The sequence below is a fragment of the Nicotiana tabacum genome, chromosome 17, assembly GCF_000715075.1.
Source record: "Nicotiana tabacum cultivar K326 chromosome 17, ASM71507v2, whole genome shotgun sequence".
Classification (NCBI taxonomy): Eukaryota; Viridiplantae; Streptophyta; class Magnoliopsida; order Solanales; family Solanaceae; genus Nicotiana; species Nicotiana tabacum.
Window position 1 is genome coordinate 59,627,481 of NC_134096.1, and position 16,641 is coordinate 59,644,121.

General features: G+C 33.6%; 1 protein-coding gene across 1 annotated transcript; it reads left to right on the top strand.

The window, feature by feature from the left end:
- The first annotated feature begins 1,062 nt into the window (after positions 1-1,062).
- Positions 1,063-6,706, top strand: LOC107808276 (salicylic acid-binding protein 2-like). Its single transcript, XM_016632789.2, has 3 exons — positions 1,063-1,570; positions 5,838-5,975; positions 6,174-6,706. The coding sequence occupies exons 1-3, from the start codon at positions 1,196-1,198 to the stop codon at positions 6,453-6,455; spliced, it is 795 nt and encodes a 264-aa protein (XP_016488275.2). The 5' UTR covers positions 1,063-1,195; the 3' UTR covers positions 6,456-6,706.
- Positions 6,707-16,641: the final 9,935 nt, after the last annotated feature.

Consider the following 16,641-nt stretch of genomic DNA (forward strand, 5'->3'; position numbering starts at 1 on the left):
CAGTACTTTCGTTCGAGACTCTAATGATTGGTATTTCTGGTATTTACTGGTTTTCTTTGAGGATGTAGTTATTTTCATGAGTTTACTGCCTTATTTCGTTTATGTATTTTCCTTTCCTGTCATTATATTATACTGCGTACATGTTATTGTAAGTGGTCCGCCTTAGGCTCGTCACTACTTCGTCAAGGTTATGCTCGACACTTGCAAAGTACATGAAGTTGGTTGTACTCATAATACACTTTTCACTTCTTGTGCAGATTGTGGAGTCAGTCCCAACGACAGTCACTAGATTGCTCGGGTTGACTATCGGTATGAAGACTTGAGGTACAACTGCTCGGCGTTCAGAACCCTGAAATCCCCTTCTACTTTATCTTAGCTGTGTATTTTCTTTCAGACAACTTCACTTTCATTCAGACCTTTATCTGTATTTTTCCAATAGCTCGTGTACTTGTGACACCAAATTCGGGGTTGTATTTAAATATTTCAGTTGTTATGGCTTTTCGCATTTTATCTCAGTTATTTCTGTAATTGACATCAAATAAATTGAATTTGTTTTAAAATGGCTTAAAACTAATCTAATATTGGTTTGTCTCGCAAGTGAAATGTTAGGCGTCATCACGATCCCGAATGTGGGAATTCCGGTTCGAACACTTTCTAATTGCATTGCTCTTTGGTCCTTTTCATCTATCATTTTTGTCCACAAAATTTTATTTGATATATTGTCAATTCAGAAAATTAAAAAAATGCATTGTTTTTTTCTCAGTGCGACCTAACTACTTGAAGAAGATATATAGTCATTAAGTTGCTCATTGAAGGAAGAGATACAAATAATATAAACCCTTTTATAATCAAATGTATTCATAAAGTCTATTATTAAATGTTTTTAATAAATGCGCCAAAAACTCAAATCAAAGATTAAAAGGACGGACGGGAATAAAAGTTAGACCAAAAGTATTTTAAAAGGATTAGATCTACATAATTCTCCAATGTGTCTCTCCATTCCCTAAAAATAGTTGACTATTCTATAAAGGCACATGATTATTGATTTTTAACTAACAGCCAGATGTGAATTTTGACAGGTGGTTGTTATAAATTCTCCATGTCCTCCAAACCACTATCTATAGCCCTTCTTATAATAATTCTCTTGGCTTAAGAATAAACCAAAGAAAAGAAACTTACAAGACATAAAATTAAAATGGAGATTATCAAGAAGGAAGGAAAACACTTTGTTTTAGTACATGGTGCATGTCATGGAGGTTGGAGTTGGTACAAGCTCAAGCCCCTGCTAGAAGCTGCAGGCCATAAGATTACAGCTCTTGATTTAGCAGCTTCTGGCACTGATTTGAGAAAACTAGAGGAGCTTCGAACACTTCAGGATTATACTTTGCCATTGATGGAGTTTATGGAATCTCTTTCAGCAGATGAGAAGGTTATATTAGTGGGGCATAGTCTTGGTGGTATGAATTTGGGACTTGCTATGGAAAAGTATCCACAAAAGATCTATGTTGCTGTTTTCTTGGCTGCTTTCATGCCTGATTCTGTTCACAGGTCCTCTTATGTTTTGGAACAGGTAAATATATTCTTGCATATTATTGTCATTGCATGATGATGTTTATTATTCGCGTGTACGAAACGTCCTCGCTATCCTTTCAGGGTAGGGGTAAGGGTGCATACATCCTATCCTTTTCCGGTCCCATTTGTTAGAATACATTGAGTTGTTATTGTTGTGTAGGAAAACAAATTCAAAATTTAGAGTCAACAAGTCTAACTTGTTACTCTATAATCTTTTTCATTGAATATTTTCTCAATTTATGTGTCAATCTTCATCAATGACATTATCTAAGTTTCTACTAAATGTGAGCGCCAATGGTTTACTCCATATAATATCTGAACAGACGCTTAAGATAGACTAAATTAACAAACTTGAAGAATGTGTTGAATGTTCAACAGTTAAATGAGTTTTTACTTCCTTCTCCGTTCTTTTTAAATATTCTTTCATTATTATAGTTGAAGAATTTTGTTTAAGAATAGAGTTTATAATACAATGGTGGAAGTTGTTAGGATTTGAAGCAATTAGTACTCCATCATTTGTTGATTGTATTTGTGTAAAATATGATAAAATGTTTAAGAAAACAAGGCTGACATACTGATATTTGATCAAGGTTATCCATAATTGAGATGTTTGTAGTCTTCACGAACAATTACTACTAAGGTAAATTAAAAAAAATATAATCAATTTAACTTATAAAATAATAAATAATTTGAGACAACTATTTTTAGAAACCACGACATCATAATTTGAGAATGAGGGAGTATTATATTATGTATATGCATATATACATTTATGTATGATTTTTCTCACACAAGTATGGACTCCAAGTTAGACGTAATTAATGCTATTGAAATCCCTTTGTCTTGTCTAGCAAAAGTTTGAATTGTCATACAAGTCGAAGGGCGGGGCGTTTTACGTAATACAGGTATGGGGTAAGCCCCACGGATATTTATTTTTTGAAATTTATGAATTAATAACATAGCACTATAATAGAAAAAAATAAAAAAGAAAATATTAAAAGTTCAAGAAAACTAATTTTTTAAAATAAACTCATACAAAATAAAATATCTAGCATGTTTTATAAGTATAAATAATGTAATACTGTTAAATTTACTATGAAATATAAATTAACTACAACGTCTTAAATTCCAAACAATTAAAAATTATAATTTCTTAAAAAATATTATCAAACTGCATATTTTACCTCTTTAAAAACTCAATAAATTTTATCAACACTATAATTTAAAATATTACTCCTTCATGAGTAAATATAAACTTATTTTTAAATAGTAAAATAATAAATGTATGATAATTTTAAGAGACATAGAACTAAGACACGAAGATCTATCAAGTAAAGATATAAATTTTGATTATCTATTTTCAGAAGAAATATTCAAATGATATTCACCCTCTCGATGTTCTCAATTAATAAATATGCAATATTATGGTTCATTATTTGAGTAATTCATAATTTTCATATTGCTATAGATGAAAAGAACTTTAATAATTTATTTGTTAAAGAATATTGGGAGTCAACCGTGCTAATTAGTGAATTCAACACATGATTTGCATAAGAACTGTTAGGCGAGTCTCGAATTTTGAACGTTAGGCGTGTTTAGAGCGCACAATCGGGACGCCTGAGGGCGTAAGCCTCATAGAACTAAGTCTCACAAATAAGTCTCAAGGCGTTTTGATAGTATCCCGCCCCGGGACGAGTCCCAAAAATGCCTTTTAAAATTCCTATAATTTAGTAGGTTAAAGTTGATTTATCTGATTATCAATAAGTACTATTTATGGTTAGTGAACTCTAAAAATGCATTGCAATTTTAATTTGTTTAAAAGAAAAGAATGCCCTTTGTCACTGTAAGGGGAAAAGGAGAGGCTTTGAAGTGTCCTTATGTTTGCTAGGGGCTAGATAGAGTAATGTGGTTTATCACTTTGGTGTGAGCACATGCTTTTATTAGGCAAAGTATACTAGCCCATTAAAATGTACGTAATGATTTTCTACTACTAAAAAACTTTTCCAATAATAGTGTTCATTTTTTTCCGTAAAAATTATTCAAAAGTTAAATGTAAACCAAATTCACTCACCACTTTCTAATATGTTAAGCTTTGAAAATAGTAATAATATATTGGTATCGGTAAAACTCCTGCACTGCCCCATATGCCCTGATTCTATAAGGACCGTCTTTTAAATAATATAATATATGGTGGGCTTGGAGTGGGGAAACACCGTTGCCTACATTTTTGGCGTATGTGAAATTTAACAATGCAAGTTGGGTGGAAAACTACTCAACGTTACTTCATTTCTCCACGTTTCTCGAACTGTTGCTTTCTATTTTTTTGGGGGAAAAGATGCTGCTGAGTTTACTTTAATAGACGAGATCCATCCCCCTCCACGGATCATTCTTACTATGACCACCCCATTTAACGTTTATTAATGATCTGTTTGACTATATATTTTGTCAAAATAAATTTGGGTTTTATTTAGCAAATATATGTTTAATTATAGATTGTGCTTATATTTTGGTAAAATCACAAATCTCAAATTCCAAAACCAGCTCAATAGTTGGTTTTGGACCAAAATATCACTATTCTATTTTTTTAAAATTATGCTAAACTTTTGTATTTTATAAAAGAGCCCACCATTTATTATTTTGTAATAATGTTGCTTCGTCTTCTCTGTCACCTAATAGTGTATCATGTAGTTTATTATAAAAATAATAATTTTGTATCAAATTTATTTATGTTCAGGACTATGGTTTGCGATAATATAATGAATGTTATTGATAATGGTACTGTTGGGTGTTTGTAATAGTTTTTAGAACTTGTGGGTATAAGTCATGTTTCATGTTTTTTCAAAATAAATTTGAGAAATATGTTTTGAAAACTGATGTCCAAACACATTCTCATCTTCAAACCAAACTTCATTCAAATCAGATTTTTTAGAACAAATTTGGAAATCTATGACCAAATGTTAGGTAAGTGAAACGTTTTCTCACTGCAGAACTTATTCTTTTTTCTATTTTCTTTTTTACTTGCCAACCACAAGAAAATATTCTTTTGTTGACGGCTCCGGTAAATTCAAGTAAAGTTTGAACTGTTTATGTATCTATAAGTTTGAACTGTCAAAGATCATTTAGCCAATCCACTTCTCTGGTCATCTTTAGCTGTAGTAATTTTGAAAAATGACTTACGATTGTTGAAAAATTAGTGGTATCTCAAAAAGAAATATCTGTCATTTTAATTAGGAATATTTTTCTTTTTTAAAATATTATTTTTATGTTTACTTATTATTTAGTAAATTATTTTAAATTTAATAGAGTCAAACTAGCCCTTATCTGGCCGATAACTAATGCAATAATGCCAATATATACAAGATGTTTTGGAGACTTGTAGAAACAACATTTTGAATCACCTTCTTTCTTCTATAAGTTGAGTTTCTTTTTTTAATTTTCTGCTAGTTTTGTTCCCAATTTAATAACTGAAAGAGCTTGTTAAATCATGAAATACGCCTAATTTTATTCATTATTATGTGAGCAAAATATCCTTAAAGACAGTGTCCTTAACACGCCTCAAGCCAACTCCTATTCTCCGTAACCAATTTTCCAACAATCAATAGATGAATATAAACCACTATGCTTTTGAAATGATCATGTTAAATCAGATGTAGAGGTGGTAATAGGCGGATTGTGTCAAAAAGGGTCACAATTATGATATGTTCAAAGTTTGCTTGGGTAAAATAACGGGTCAAAATCAACCTGTCTAACATAAACCGACCTTCCTTTCTTTCTTATTTTGCTTTTTGGAAAAAAAAATTGTGAAGGTTAATGTATTTCATAATTTATTAACTTTAGTTCTTCTAAATTGACATACATCAATCTCTAAATTTGATTTTTTTTTCATGTTAGCGTGTGGGTTGCAGTTTCACCAATTGAGTTACACTATTATACCCGTTTTTAACAAGTAATTTGATGAATCCTCTGTCTCCAAAAATTTGATTTGTATGTTCAGGTTGTAGTTTGACCAATTGAGTTACATTATTGAACACGTGTCAACCAAATAATTTGATGTGTCATTTTAGATAACTGTTGAATCTAGTCAATAAATGAGCCATAACTCAACCCATTTACACTTGTCCAAGATATACTAAAAAGTAAGTTGACTTTGCCTCCTCTAGTCATATGTGATCGATCTGTACATTAGAAAGAAAAAAATGCACATTTGTTATGCTGGTCGTGATTGATTGCTTTATTTAACCCAATTTTAATGTATTTTTGTGTAGTATAATGAGCGGACGCCAGCCGAGAATTGGTTGGATACTCAGTTTTTACCATATGGTTCCCCTGAAGAGCCACTGACATCCATGTTTTTTGGCCCAAAGTTCTTGGCTCACAAGCTCTACCAGCTATGCTCTCCTGAGGTAAGCCTACTACTCTTTAGAAACACATACTAGTACTTTTTATCTCCTAAATTATCATGCTATTAACTGTTATTGGAAATAAAAGCAGCCTAACGTACATTGGAATTGGTAATGTGGTAGGATCTTGCATTAGAAGATTTTTGTATTTTCCTCTTTGGAAATAAAAGCAGCATAATATTTGAATTGGTAATGTGGTAGGATCTTGCATTAGCATCCTCATTGGTGAGACCAAGTTCTCTGTTTATGGAAGATCTGTCAAAGGCCAAGTATTTCACAGATGAAGGGTTTGGATCAGTGAAGAGAGTTTACATTGTGTGCACAGAGGATAAAGGCATACCAGAAGAATTCCAACGATGGCAAATTGACAACATTGGTGTTACAGAAGCAATAGAGATTAAAGGTGCTGATCACATGGCAATGCTATGCGAGCCCGAAAAACTTTATGCCGCTCTTTTGGAGATTGCCCATAAATACAACTGATCTTTACATTCTGTCTTCGTCTCATGTCAAGATTTTCTGTGCATTCTGTAATCTTTTTCTATTTTTCGTTAAGTGCATAACTGTCTTTGCCTATTTTAAGTATTGCAGTAATATAATTCTTCTAGTTCTAGTGTGGAAGACTTCCAAATAAGGATTGTTCTGTTTCTCCATTCAAGTGTGTTTTATCATGAGATAATACTTAAACCATATCAAGTCTTGTAATGAAACTTCTTCTTTCCTTTTTTGAATCTCATGACGACTCATTGTGGACATTTGTGCATAAGGATTTAAATTATTTAAACTGTACTAGTGTTAGCTTTTTATTGTATCAGTATAATTTAACATGTGATAGTAAACTAATTATCATATTGATCAGATTACTAATTAAGTCTTAGAAATTTATCTGTACTTACATTATAAATATAGTATTCATGTGCAAGTGAAACTCTACGTCTCCTCCTCCTTACATGAGTTGTGAAATATAAGACGATGAGAGCACCAACATATAGCTTTTGTTTAAACTGTAAATTTCAAGATTAGTGATAATTAGCTGAAAGCATGTGCAGACAAGAGTTTAATCCAGAAGTTTGGAGAGCATGATATTACAATGCTCACATTGTAATTCACATTGTATTACAATCCAGAAGTTTAATTCATTGTCTCTTCTAGAGACTTTCAGTGTGGCCCACATATTAGGTAATAAATTATTTACCTTGTCTCCCAAGTAAATAATATATCATGTAATATTTTATAGTTATGCATATGTGATAGTTTCTTTGATGGAAAGAAATATTTTTATTAGGAGCTCCTAGGGCAATCGTAATTTATGGAGAAGTCCCTAGAGCTACAGTATTTGCTTAAGAGTTCTTAGCCTACCTATAAATATGCATGTGGCTCTATCAGCCTGGCATCTTACGATAGACACAGGTTAGAAGGCTCCTAGATTACGATTTTTGTCAAGGTTCTTCTAAGTAAATTTCCCACATCACTTGAACAATCATGACTGAAGGTACGTTCTTTGTATAATTTTCGCTGCGTTGGCTCTGCGTATGTAATAAATTTCAACATGTGGTATCAGAGCATCCCTTTAGTTGTGTTGTTCGGCTTTGTATTCTGATGAAATTAATATATAGAAGAGTAAGAGGTTTTGGCTTACCACATCTGTTTTCGCATGTATATGCATCAGTTTTAGAATTTCTTTTGAGGCTGAGAACCTACCTTGTTATCTTTTACTCTATGCTATGATTCGATTTCAATAATAGGATAATTTAACGGGGCAAGATGTAGTGCTTGTTTACTGTTTTTGACAATTGAAAGCAATGTAAACATAAACTTAATTCATACCAGGATCTTGAACATGATAATCTTATATAAAATTGTTACATAAAACATACCTGAATTGTAAGTCATTATCACGAAGCGGAAGCGTTAATTGAAATTGATTTCTCGCCCATTGCACTAGCTTTCGTTACCGCCGACTTTAGTGATGGAAGATAAAATAAAAAAATATGGTAACTCTAATGGGTGGGAAGAGGACCGATTTATAGAGGTTTTCACTTAATCTGGTACGTCCATCAAGTAACCGATCGGACGGATGAGATTTGCTCATTAATTAAATATTAATTACGAGCCTTAAACCTATTGGGCCACTAATATATGTAGAAAAATCTTACATTCTCCCACTTGGCCCAATAATCACATAATATTAATATTTAATAATATAAGAATATTAGTTGCGCATAAACAAATCTCTTCTATAATGTCCATCATAAATACTGTAATACGATAAACTACTAAATGTGAGTTATGGCGGTTATATATATAATTTGTCTACATACTCCCCTCCATATACCACAACATTAGTAACTCATCGTATCAGGTGCATAAACTATAAAATATTATGGTCCACAATAATGTCTCATTGAGACTTATCCTGTAATATCTCAAAACAATAATATGCACCCCATTATGAGAAACAAGAAATCATTAATGTATATCAGAAACACATAAATGAGCTCAGAGTTTCAAAACATCATAAATACATTAGTCATAAATACAGCCAAGACCCATTCTATGTACACGTTCTTTAAATATCTTTGGCTATAAATATTTCGTTAACGGATCTGCAATCATGAGATCAGTTCTAATATGCTCAAGTGACACTCTTTGTTTCTGAACTTCCTCATTGACGGTAAAGTACTTTAATTTCATGTGTTTGTCACCTTTGGAGTACTTATCGTTCTTGGAGAAGAATATCGCTGCAGAATTATTACAGTAAATTTTTAGCGGCTTGGTAATGGTGTCGACAACCCCAAGTCTTGAAATAAAATTTCGCAGCCATAATGCATGAATTGCGGCTTCAAAACATGCCACAAATTCATCTTCCATTGTGGATATAGCAATGACAAACTGTTTGGCACTCTTCCACGATATTGCTCCTTCAGTTATTCGGAACAAATAACCAAACGTAGACTTTCTAGAGTCAATACATCCAGCGAAATCTGAATCCGAGTATCCAACAACTTTCAAATGCTTGAATCTCCCATACATGAGCATGTAATCCTTCGTTCCTTTCAGGTACCTCAAGACTTTTTTTGTAGCTTTTCAGTGATCAATTCCTGGGTTACTCTGATATCTTCCTAGTATTCCGATCGCAAAACTAATATCCGGTCTTGTGCAAGTCTGAGCATACATTAGACTACCAATAATAGAAGAGTAAGGAATTGATTCCACTTTTTTTCGTTCTACATCATTCTTAGGGCATTGTATGAGAATATATTTGTCCCCTTTTTGAATTGGAATAATTTGTGCTGAACAATTATTCAGGTTAAATCTCTCTAGAATTCTTTTGATATAGCCTTTCTGAGACAATCCCAATAATCTTTGTGATCTATCACAAAATATTTCTATTCCTATCACATAGGATGCCTTACCTATATTTTTCATTTCAAAATTCTTAGAGAGAAAATCTTTAGTCTCACGCAATATGCCTAAATCATTAGCAGCAAGTAGAATATCATCAACATATACGACTAAAAATATAAACTTGCTCCTACTGATTTTTTGGTATATACACTGATCAACGATATTTTTCACAAATCCAAAAGATGTTATGGTATCATTAAACTTTATATACCATTATCGTGAGGCTTGTTTAAGTCCATATATTGACTTCTTCAGTTTACACACCATTTGACCTTTTCCTTTAGTTTCGAAACCCTCTGGTTGGTCCATATAAACTTCTTCCTCGAGGTCTCCATTAAGAAAGGCAGTTTTCACATCCATTTGGTGTAACTCTAAATCATAATGAGCCATCAAAGCCATAATAATTCTTAACGAGTCTTTCTTTGAGACCGGTGAAAGGGTCTCTTTATAATCAATGCCTCCTTTATGAGTATAAACCCTTGGCAACAAGTCTGGCTTTGTATCGTTCAATATTGCCATTTGAATCGTGTTTGGTCTTAAAGACCCATCTGCACCCGATTCTTTTAGAACTTTCTGGCAATTCAACGAGATCCCAGACTTTATTGTATTCCATGGATTTTAACTCTTCCTTTATGGCATCAATCCATTTGTCAGACTCATTACTTTCTATGGCTTGTGAAAATGAAACCAGATCTTTATTAAGACCAATGTCAAAATCTGACTCATGCAAATAAACCACGTAATCATCCGAAATAGCCTATTTTCTAACTCTTTGAGATTTTCTTAATGGCATTTCTTGTGGTTCACTTGTGTCAGATATTTGTGAGTTAGTTTCTTCATGAAGTGTTTCATCCAAATGTTGCTTGGTGTTGTCAAAGTGTTCTACAACAACTGAAACAATATTTGATATTTGTGTGGAAGTAGCCACATTCATGGGTAATGGAACATTGACCCTCACCTCTTTTATTTTCACACTTTATTTTTCAACACTCCCACTAACTTCACCATTCTCAATGAATCTTGCATTACCGGTTTCAACAATTCTCGAACTATGATTTGGACAGTAAAACACATACCCTTTAGATTTCTCTAGGTAACCAATAAAGTTGTCACAGCTCCTTTTTCCGCCGAGGCGATAGGGATAGGGGAGTTTTTCCAATTTAAGTGACATTAATCAAAATGAGATTATTTATTTATATCAGAGTCGCCACTTGGGATAATTTATGGTGTCCCAAGTCACCGATTTATTTTAAATTCAAAATCGAGAAAATTTGACTCTATTTATGGTCCGCGAACACAGAAGACCGAGTAAGAAATTCTGTTAACTCGAGAGAAGGTGTGAGGCACTCCCGAGTTCTGTGATTTTAGCACGGTCGCTCAACTGTAATAATTCGCCTAATTGTCTAATTTAATATATATTAGAAACCTATTGTGTATTTTTAACTTTCTAACCGCTTTTAATTAAATATTGCTTTTAGGATTTATGGAATCATTTCTTGAATAAGTTACGATGTCGTACACTTGTCGTTTTGGCACATATTGCAAACCGCGCCACGTGAATCGCACCCGCAATTTACAACATGTTTATGTTTTATTATTATTAGAAGTTGTGGTCGGGTCACATGAAATGCACACCCGAATTGAGGTTTGTGTATCATGACTGTGCCACGGGAACCGTACCCAATCACTATGATTCATTTAAACGCGCCTAAAGCAAAACTACGTATATTCATGATTTGACTATCCTAAAGTTCAAGATTGCATGTGAGATACAAACATTATGGAGATACACGGTGAGAGCCAGATCATTCTTTTCTAAGTGTTCTGAACTATTCAAGATGTCATTTAATTTCCAAAAGCAAACATTATATGGAATTATAAACCAACATGTTATCAACTCAATTTAAATCATGAGATAATCGACATCCAGCCAAGAAAATGATCGAACTTGACTCAAATTTACAGCACAAGTACATTCTAAATTTGCAACACTAGTATACTAGCACTACAACTATACCAGCTTTGAACAAATATCCGATCGGGCCATATTATTGGGTTCCATACCCCAGGCCCAACGGCCTGAGGTCCAGACTCGTTCAAATGACTCCCAGCTGGTCCAAGTTACAAGTCTGGCCCATTTATGAAATCCCTATTAAGACAAAATCTAGAGAAGAACATCATGCGTTCAAATTTTGAAATCATGTGTAAAGCTAAATTGGAGATTAAATTTACAAAGATAGCCTACTCCATAGCTATTAATTACAGTAGTTGAATTCATGAATTATTACCAAAAAAAAAAAAGACCATTTCAAACTAATCTTATACAAATCATTCATCAGCAAGTAATCCTCAAACTTAACATTACAGAAAACTTAACTATTGTGATCAAGGGCACTTTGCTTATGACCCTTTATTATACAACATAATGCCTAATATGATTCTGAGCTCTCCACCTGAGAGCTTCTGCTTCCAACTACTTCCCAAATTTACAAAGATATAGCCATTGGGATATTCTTCATAAACTGTTTGGCGAATCAAATGGCCCATATGTTCAGGTTTGATTAGGATATTACTGGTTGTCTCATCCGAACAAAGTTAATTTCTTGAGAATGTATATTAATATCAGTAGGAAGAAAAGAAAAAGCAATACGAATGGGCAATCCAAGCAAAATAACTTAAACAACATTTATAGCTAACAAGCCAGATATACAAAGCTGAAACACACAATATGTCACTATGACCAAACTAAATCTGCCTTAAAGAAGGATTCAGCAGTAAGAAACCATTTAGCTACATTAGGATTTAAGTCAATATATTGAAAATACAATGAAAAGTCAACAAAAGAAAATTAGCAATCCTTTTTGAAACATAACCATTGTATAGAATTGTAATAAATACCTAACAACAGATGGACCAGCTGAAAAGCCAAATAAAGGCTAAGAGAGAAAAAAAAAGAACCAGCAAAACTGAGCAGCAACAAAGAAAACCAAGCAATAATCCTAGCTTTAAAGTTGAACCTCAAGCACAACTAGTCAACATCAGCAACAACAAACCAGAGAAAAACAACCTCAAATCTTGGAATTTCCAGTATTCTCTTAGAAGAAAGCAGTCTCAGAAAATGAAAAGAAGATCCAATTTCAAAGAATTCTTTCTAAAATCTGTCTATTCTTCATTGTCTTTGAGAGGAATGAAGCTGAGTCCCCCCTCTGTGTGTGGAGTGTAGAGCCCCTTTTATAGAATGTGAGCATGTGCTCATGATAGAGAACGAGAGAGAGATTGAGAGAATCTGCCAGCCTCCCCTTAAAATCAGGGAACTGACATCTTTTAATAACAGAAAATGGACAGTTGTCCACTTTTGATATATTTTATCTCATTTTCAGCATCTTTCTTAACAAATTAGGACAAATGTCTATTGTCTAGAAGCTTCTTATATGACTACTCACAATGCCCTGATTTCTTTCCAATTAAACCCTTTAGAATTCTATTTTTACCGCCCCTTCTATCCTCTTTTAATTCAATCCTAAACTTCGACATTCAAATACGGAATCCCTAAATAAATTAAACAAAATTAGTGCATCAACTTTACATGTTCTCATGCCAAAACAGAATCAACGCTATTGAATCTAAATATGCTAGTAAGTAAAGTAAACAAACAATAAGGATTAAATTCATGCAAAACAGAGAATCAAATTATGCTAAACAAGTGAAACAAACAGTTTTAAAACTTTGTGAAACAAAAGAGAAGGAAACAGAAAAAGAATGGAAAATTATCTAAAACAACAACAAGAAGGTTTTCTGACAACTTTAATCGAACATCGACTTTTCAAAATGAACTGGAAATAAAATAAAACCACGAGAACAACCGATTATGTAAATTTCAAGACGAATCGAGTCTCGAAACTTCAAGAATTGAAAAAGAGTGAAACTAGATTGTATGGGGGTTTTCGGATCTGGAATTCAAGGGTTTTGGGGAGGTTTCTGGAGAAATTGATGGAGGATTAGGGATTAGGAGGGTATGAGGGTTATAGGGTGTGAATTTGAGGGGATTTGAAGGTGAGGCCGTCGGTGAGAAAAGTGAGGGATTTAGCGGCGGCTATGGTTTTCTTGAGAGAGAAGAGAGAAATGGGAGGGGTCTGAGGGGTTTGGTGGAGGCTAGGGTTTTTTGTTGAGTGAGAGAGAGAGAGGAGAAATGAGAGGGGTCTCAGGGGTTTGGGGGGGGGGTCTCCGATAGATATAAGGGGTTAGAGGGGGAGTTATGGGCCGCTCGATCAAAGGAAATCAACGGCTAAGATCGCCATTACTGAAACGACGTCGTTTTGGTTAAGTGATGGGGATGGACCGGGTGAGGAGGTTTGGGCTTGGGGCGAGTTGGATTTGGAGATGAATTGGGGCAATTAGGCCACTGAGAATATTTGTGGCCCAATCCGGAATTAAGCAAGTTTTTATTTTCTTTCCTTGAATTTTAGCACATTTAATAATAATAAAACAAAAAATCCTAAACTAAGTCCTACATCAAATTCAATTTGTAAAATTAAATTAATTATCTATTTCTAACATAAAAATAATTAATTAAGACTAAATGAAAGAAAATTACTAATTTGCAACTGAAAGCTAAAAAATGTAAAAATGTCCAACATTTCTGATTTTTTGTTTAATAATACAATTAACTTATGTAATTAAATTTTAAATGCAATTAAGACCTAAAATGTTATGCATGAAATACTTTAGATATTTTGGTATTTTTTTATGATTTTAAAATGTTAAATATGCAACTAAATGCAAGCAACAATTAACCAAAATTCCTACAAATTCTATAAAAACTAAAACAATTAAGAAAAACTCTATTTGTGAATTTTTGTACGAATATTTTAGTCGAGCAAAAATCACGTGCTCACAAAAGTAACCACTTACTGTTCGAGAATCTAATTTTTTTTCTTGCGGATTATAAACTCTAGCTTCCGCTGGGCAACCCCATACATGCAGTTGCCTTAAACTAGGTTTCTTGTCCACAGTTCAAAAGGAGTCTTTGGAACTACCTTACTAGGAACCCTGTTTAATAAATATACAACGATTTTAAGAGCATATATCCACAATGATTTGGGTAATGAGGAATTATTCATCATGCTCCTAACCATATCCATAAGTGTTCGATTACGCCTTTCTGCAACATCATTTTGTTGAGGTGTTCCTGGCATAGTTTGTGCACATATGCCATGTTCCTTGAGGAATTTTGCAAATGGACCTGGACATTGTCCTGATTCATTATATTTTTCATAATATTCACCACATCTATCTGACCTAATGATTTTCACCTTTTTATCTAAATGCCTTTCAACCTCATTAACAAACACTTTGAGAGCATCTGTTGCTTGAGATTTTTCTTTCAGCAAATAGATGTATTCATAACATGAAAAATCATCGATAAAAGTGATAAAATATTTTTCTCCACCAAAAGATGAAACATCAAAGGGTCCACAAATATCGGTGTGTATAATTTCAAGAAGCTGGGCGCTTCTTGTGGCACCTTTCTTACTATGATTGGTTTGCTTTCCCTTAATGCAATCCAAACATATATTAAGATCAGTAAAATTTAGATTCGGAAGAATCTCATTCTTTACTAATCTTTCAAACGTTTCTTTGGATATATGACCCAAACGTCTATGCCACAAGTAAGCAGAACTTTCATCTAGTGAACTACGTTTAATTCCAAAATTATTGTAATAATCCGGTCGTTTGTTTTGAGTATTACAACCATGTTTTCACACTTACTGCTCGATTTATGCTTTACGGTTGTTATGTGACTCGCCGAGGTGATTGGTTCGGGTCCGGTGATGTTTTGGAATGAATTGGAACACTTAGTTCCAAGGTTTAAAGCTTAAGTTAAAATAGTGACGAGATATCGACTTATGTGAAATGACCCCGGAATGGAGTTTTGATGATTCCAATAGTTCTGTATGGTAATTTGGGACTTAGGAGCATGTCCGAAAAATTATTTGGAAGTCTGTAGTGGAATTAGACTTGAAATGGCGAAAATTTAATTTTTGGGAAGTTTGACCGGGGAGTTAACTTTTTGATATCGGAGTCGAAATCCAGTTCTGAAAATTGTTATGCTCCATTATGTCATTTATGACTTGTGTGCAAAATTTGAGGTCAATCGGGCGTAATTTGATAGGTTATGGCGTCTTTTGTAGAAATTGGAAGTTTCAAAGTTCATTAGGCTTGAATTGGAGTATGATTCATGATCCTAGCATTGTTTGACGTGATTTGAAGTTTTGACTAAGTTCGTATGATATTTTAGGACTTGTTGGTATGATTTGACGGGTCTCTAGGGGCTTGGGTGTATTTTTTGATCATTGGTTGAGAGACTAGTAAAGTTAAGAATTTTGGGAGTTTGACCATGGTCAAGACGACCTAATTTTAGTATTTTGAGTGTGCGAGCAGGTCCATAGCATATTTTATGATTAAAATTCATATATGGTTTGTATCCGGGAGATTCCGGATGAGTTTCATGGTGGTTTCAGATCATTTCGGAGAAGTTTGAGTTTGCTAATTTCTAGTGAGGTACTGTTCATTCCCAATTGCGAACAATTTACCGCAATTGCGAATACTGTTCATTGGAGATTATTGTTAACTCGTAATTGCGAACAATTCGTCGCAATTGCGATGATTTTGGATTTCTGTGCAATTCGCAATTGCGAACACTATTCATGGGATGTGTTGTTCATTCGCAAATGCGAACCTGGACAGAATGTTTAAGATCTGAAAATGGGATTTTTACCGATTTGGAGCTCGGATAGAGGCGATTTTTGGGAGATTTTCAGAGAAAACAATGGGGTAATTGTTCTTAATTCAATATTGGTTAAATTACCCGAATTTATGGTTATTTTTAACATTTAATGGGTGAATTAAGTTGGAAAATTTAGAAAACCCTCTTGGTTTAATTTGAAGATTTGAGAGTCGAGTTGAGGTCGAATTTTGGTAAAATTGGTATGGTTAGACTCGCGGTTGAATGAGTTTTCAGATTTTGTAACTTTTGTCGGGTTCCAAGATGTGGGCCCCACGGGCGATTTTTGAGTTAAATTTCAAATTTTATTGGAAAATTAGTTTTTTCTTATGAAATTAATTCCAATGATTTGTATTGACTGAAACGAATTAATTGTGACCAGATACGAGGCTTTCGGAGATCAATTCTTGAGGCAAGGGCATAACGAAGTGAGAATTACACTGCTCGAGGTAAGTAACAGTTCTAAATTTGGTCCTG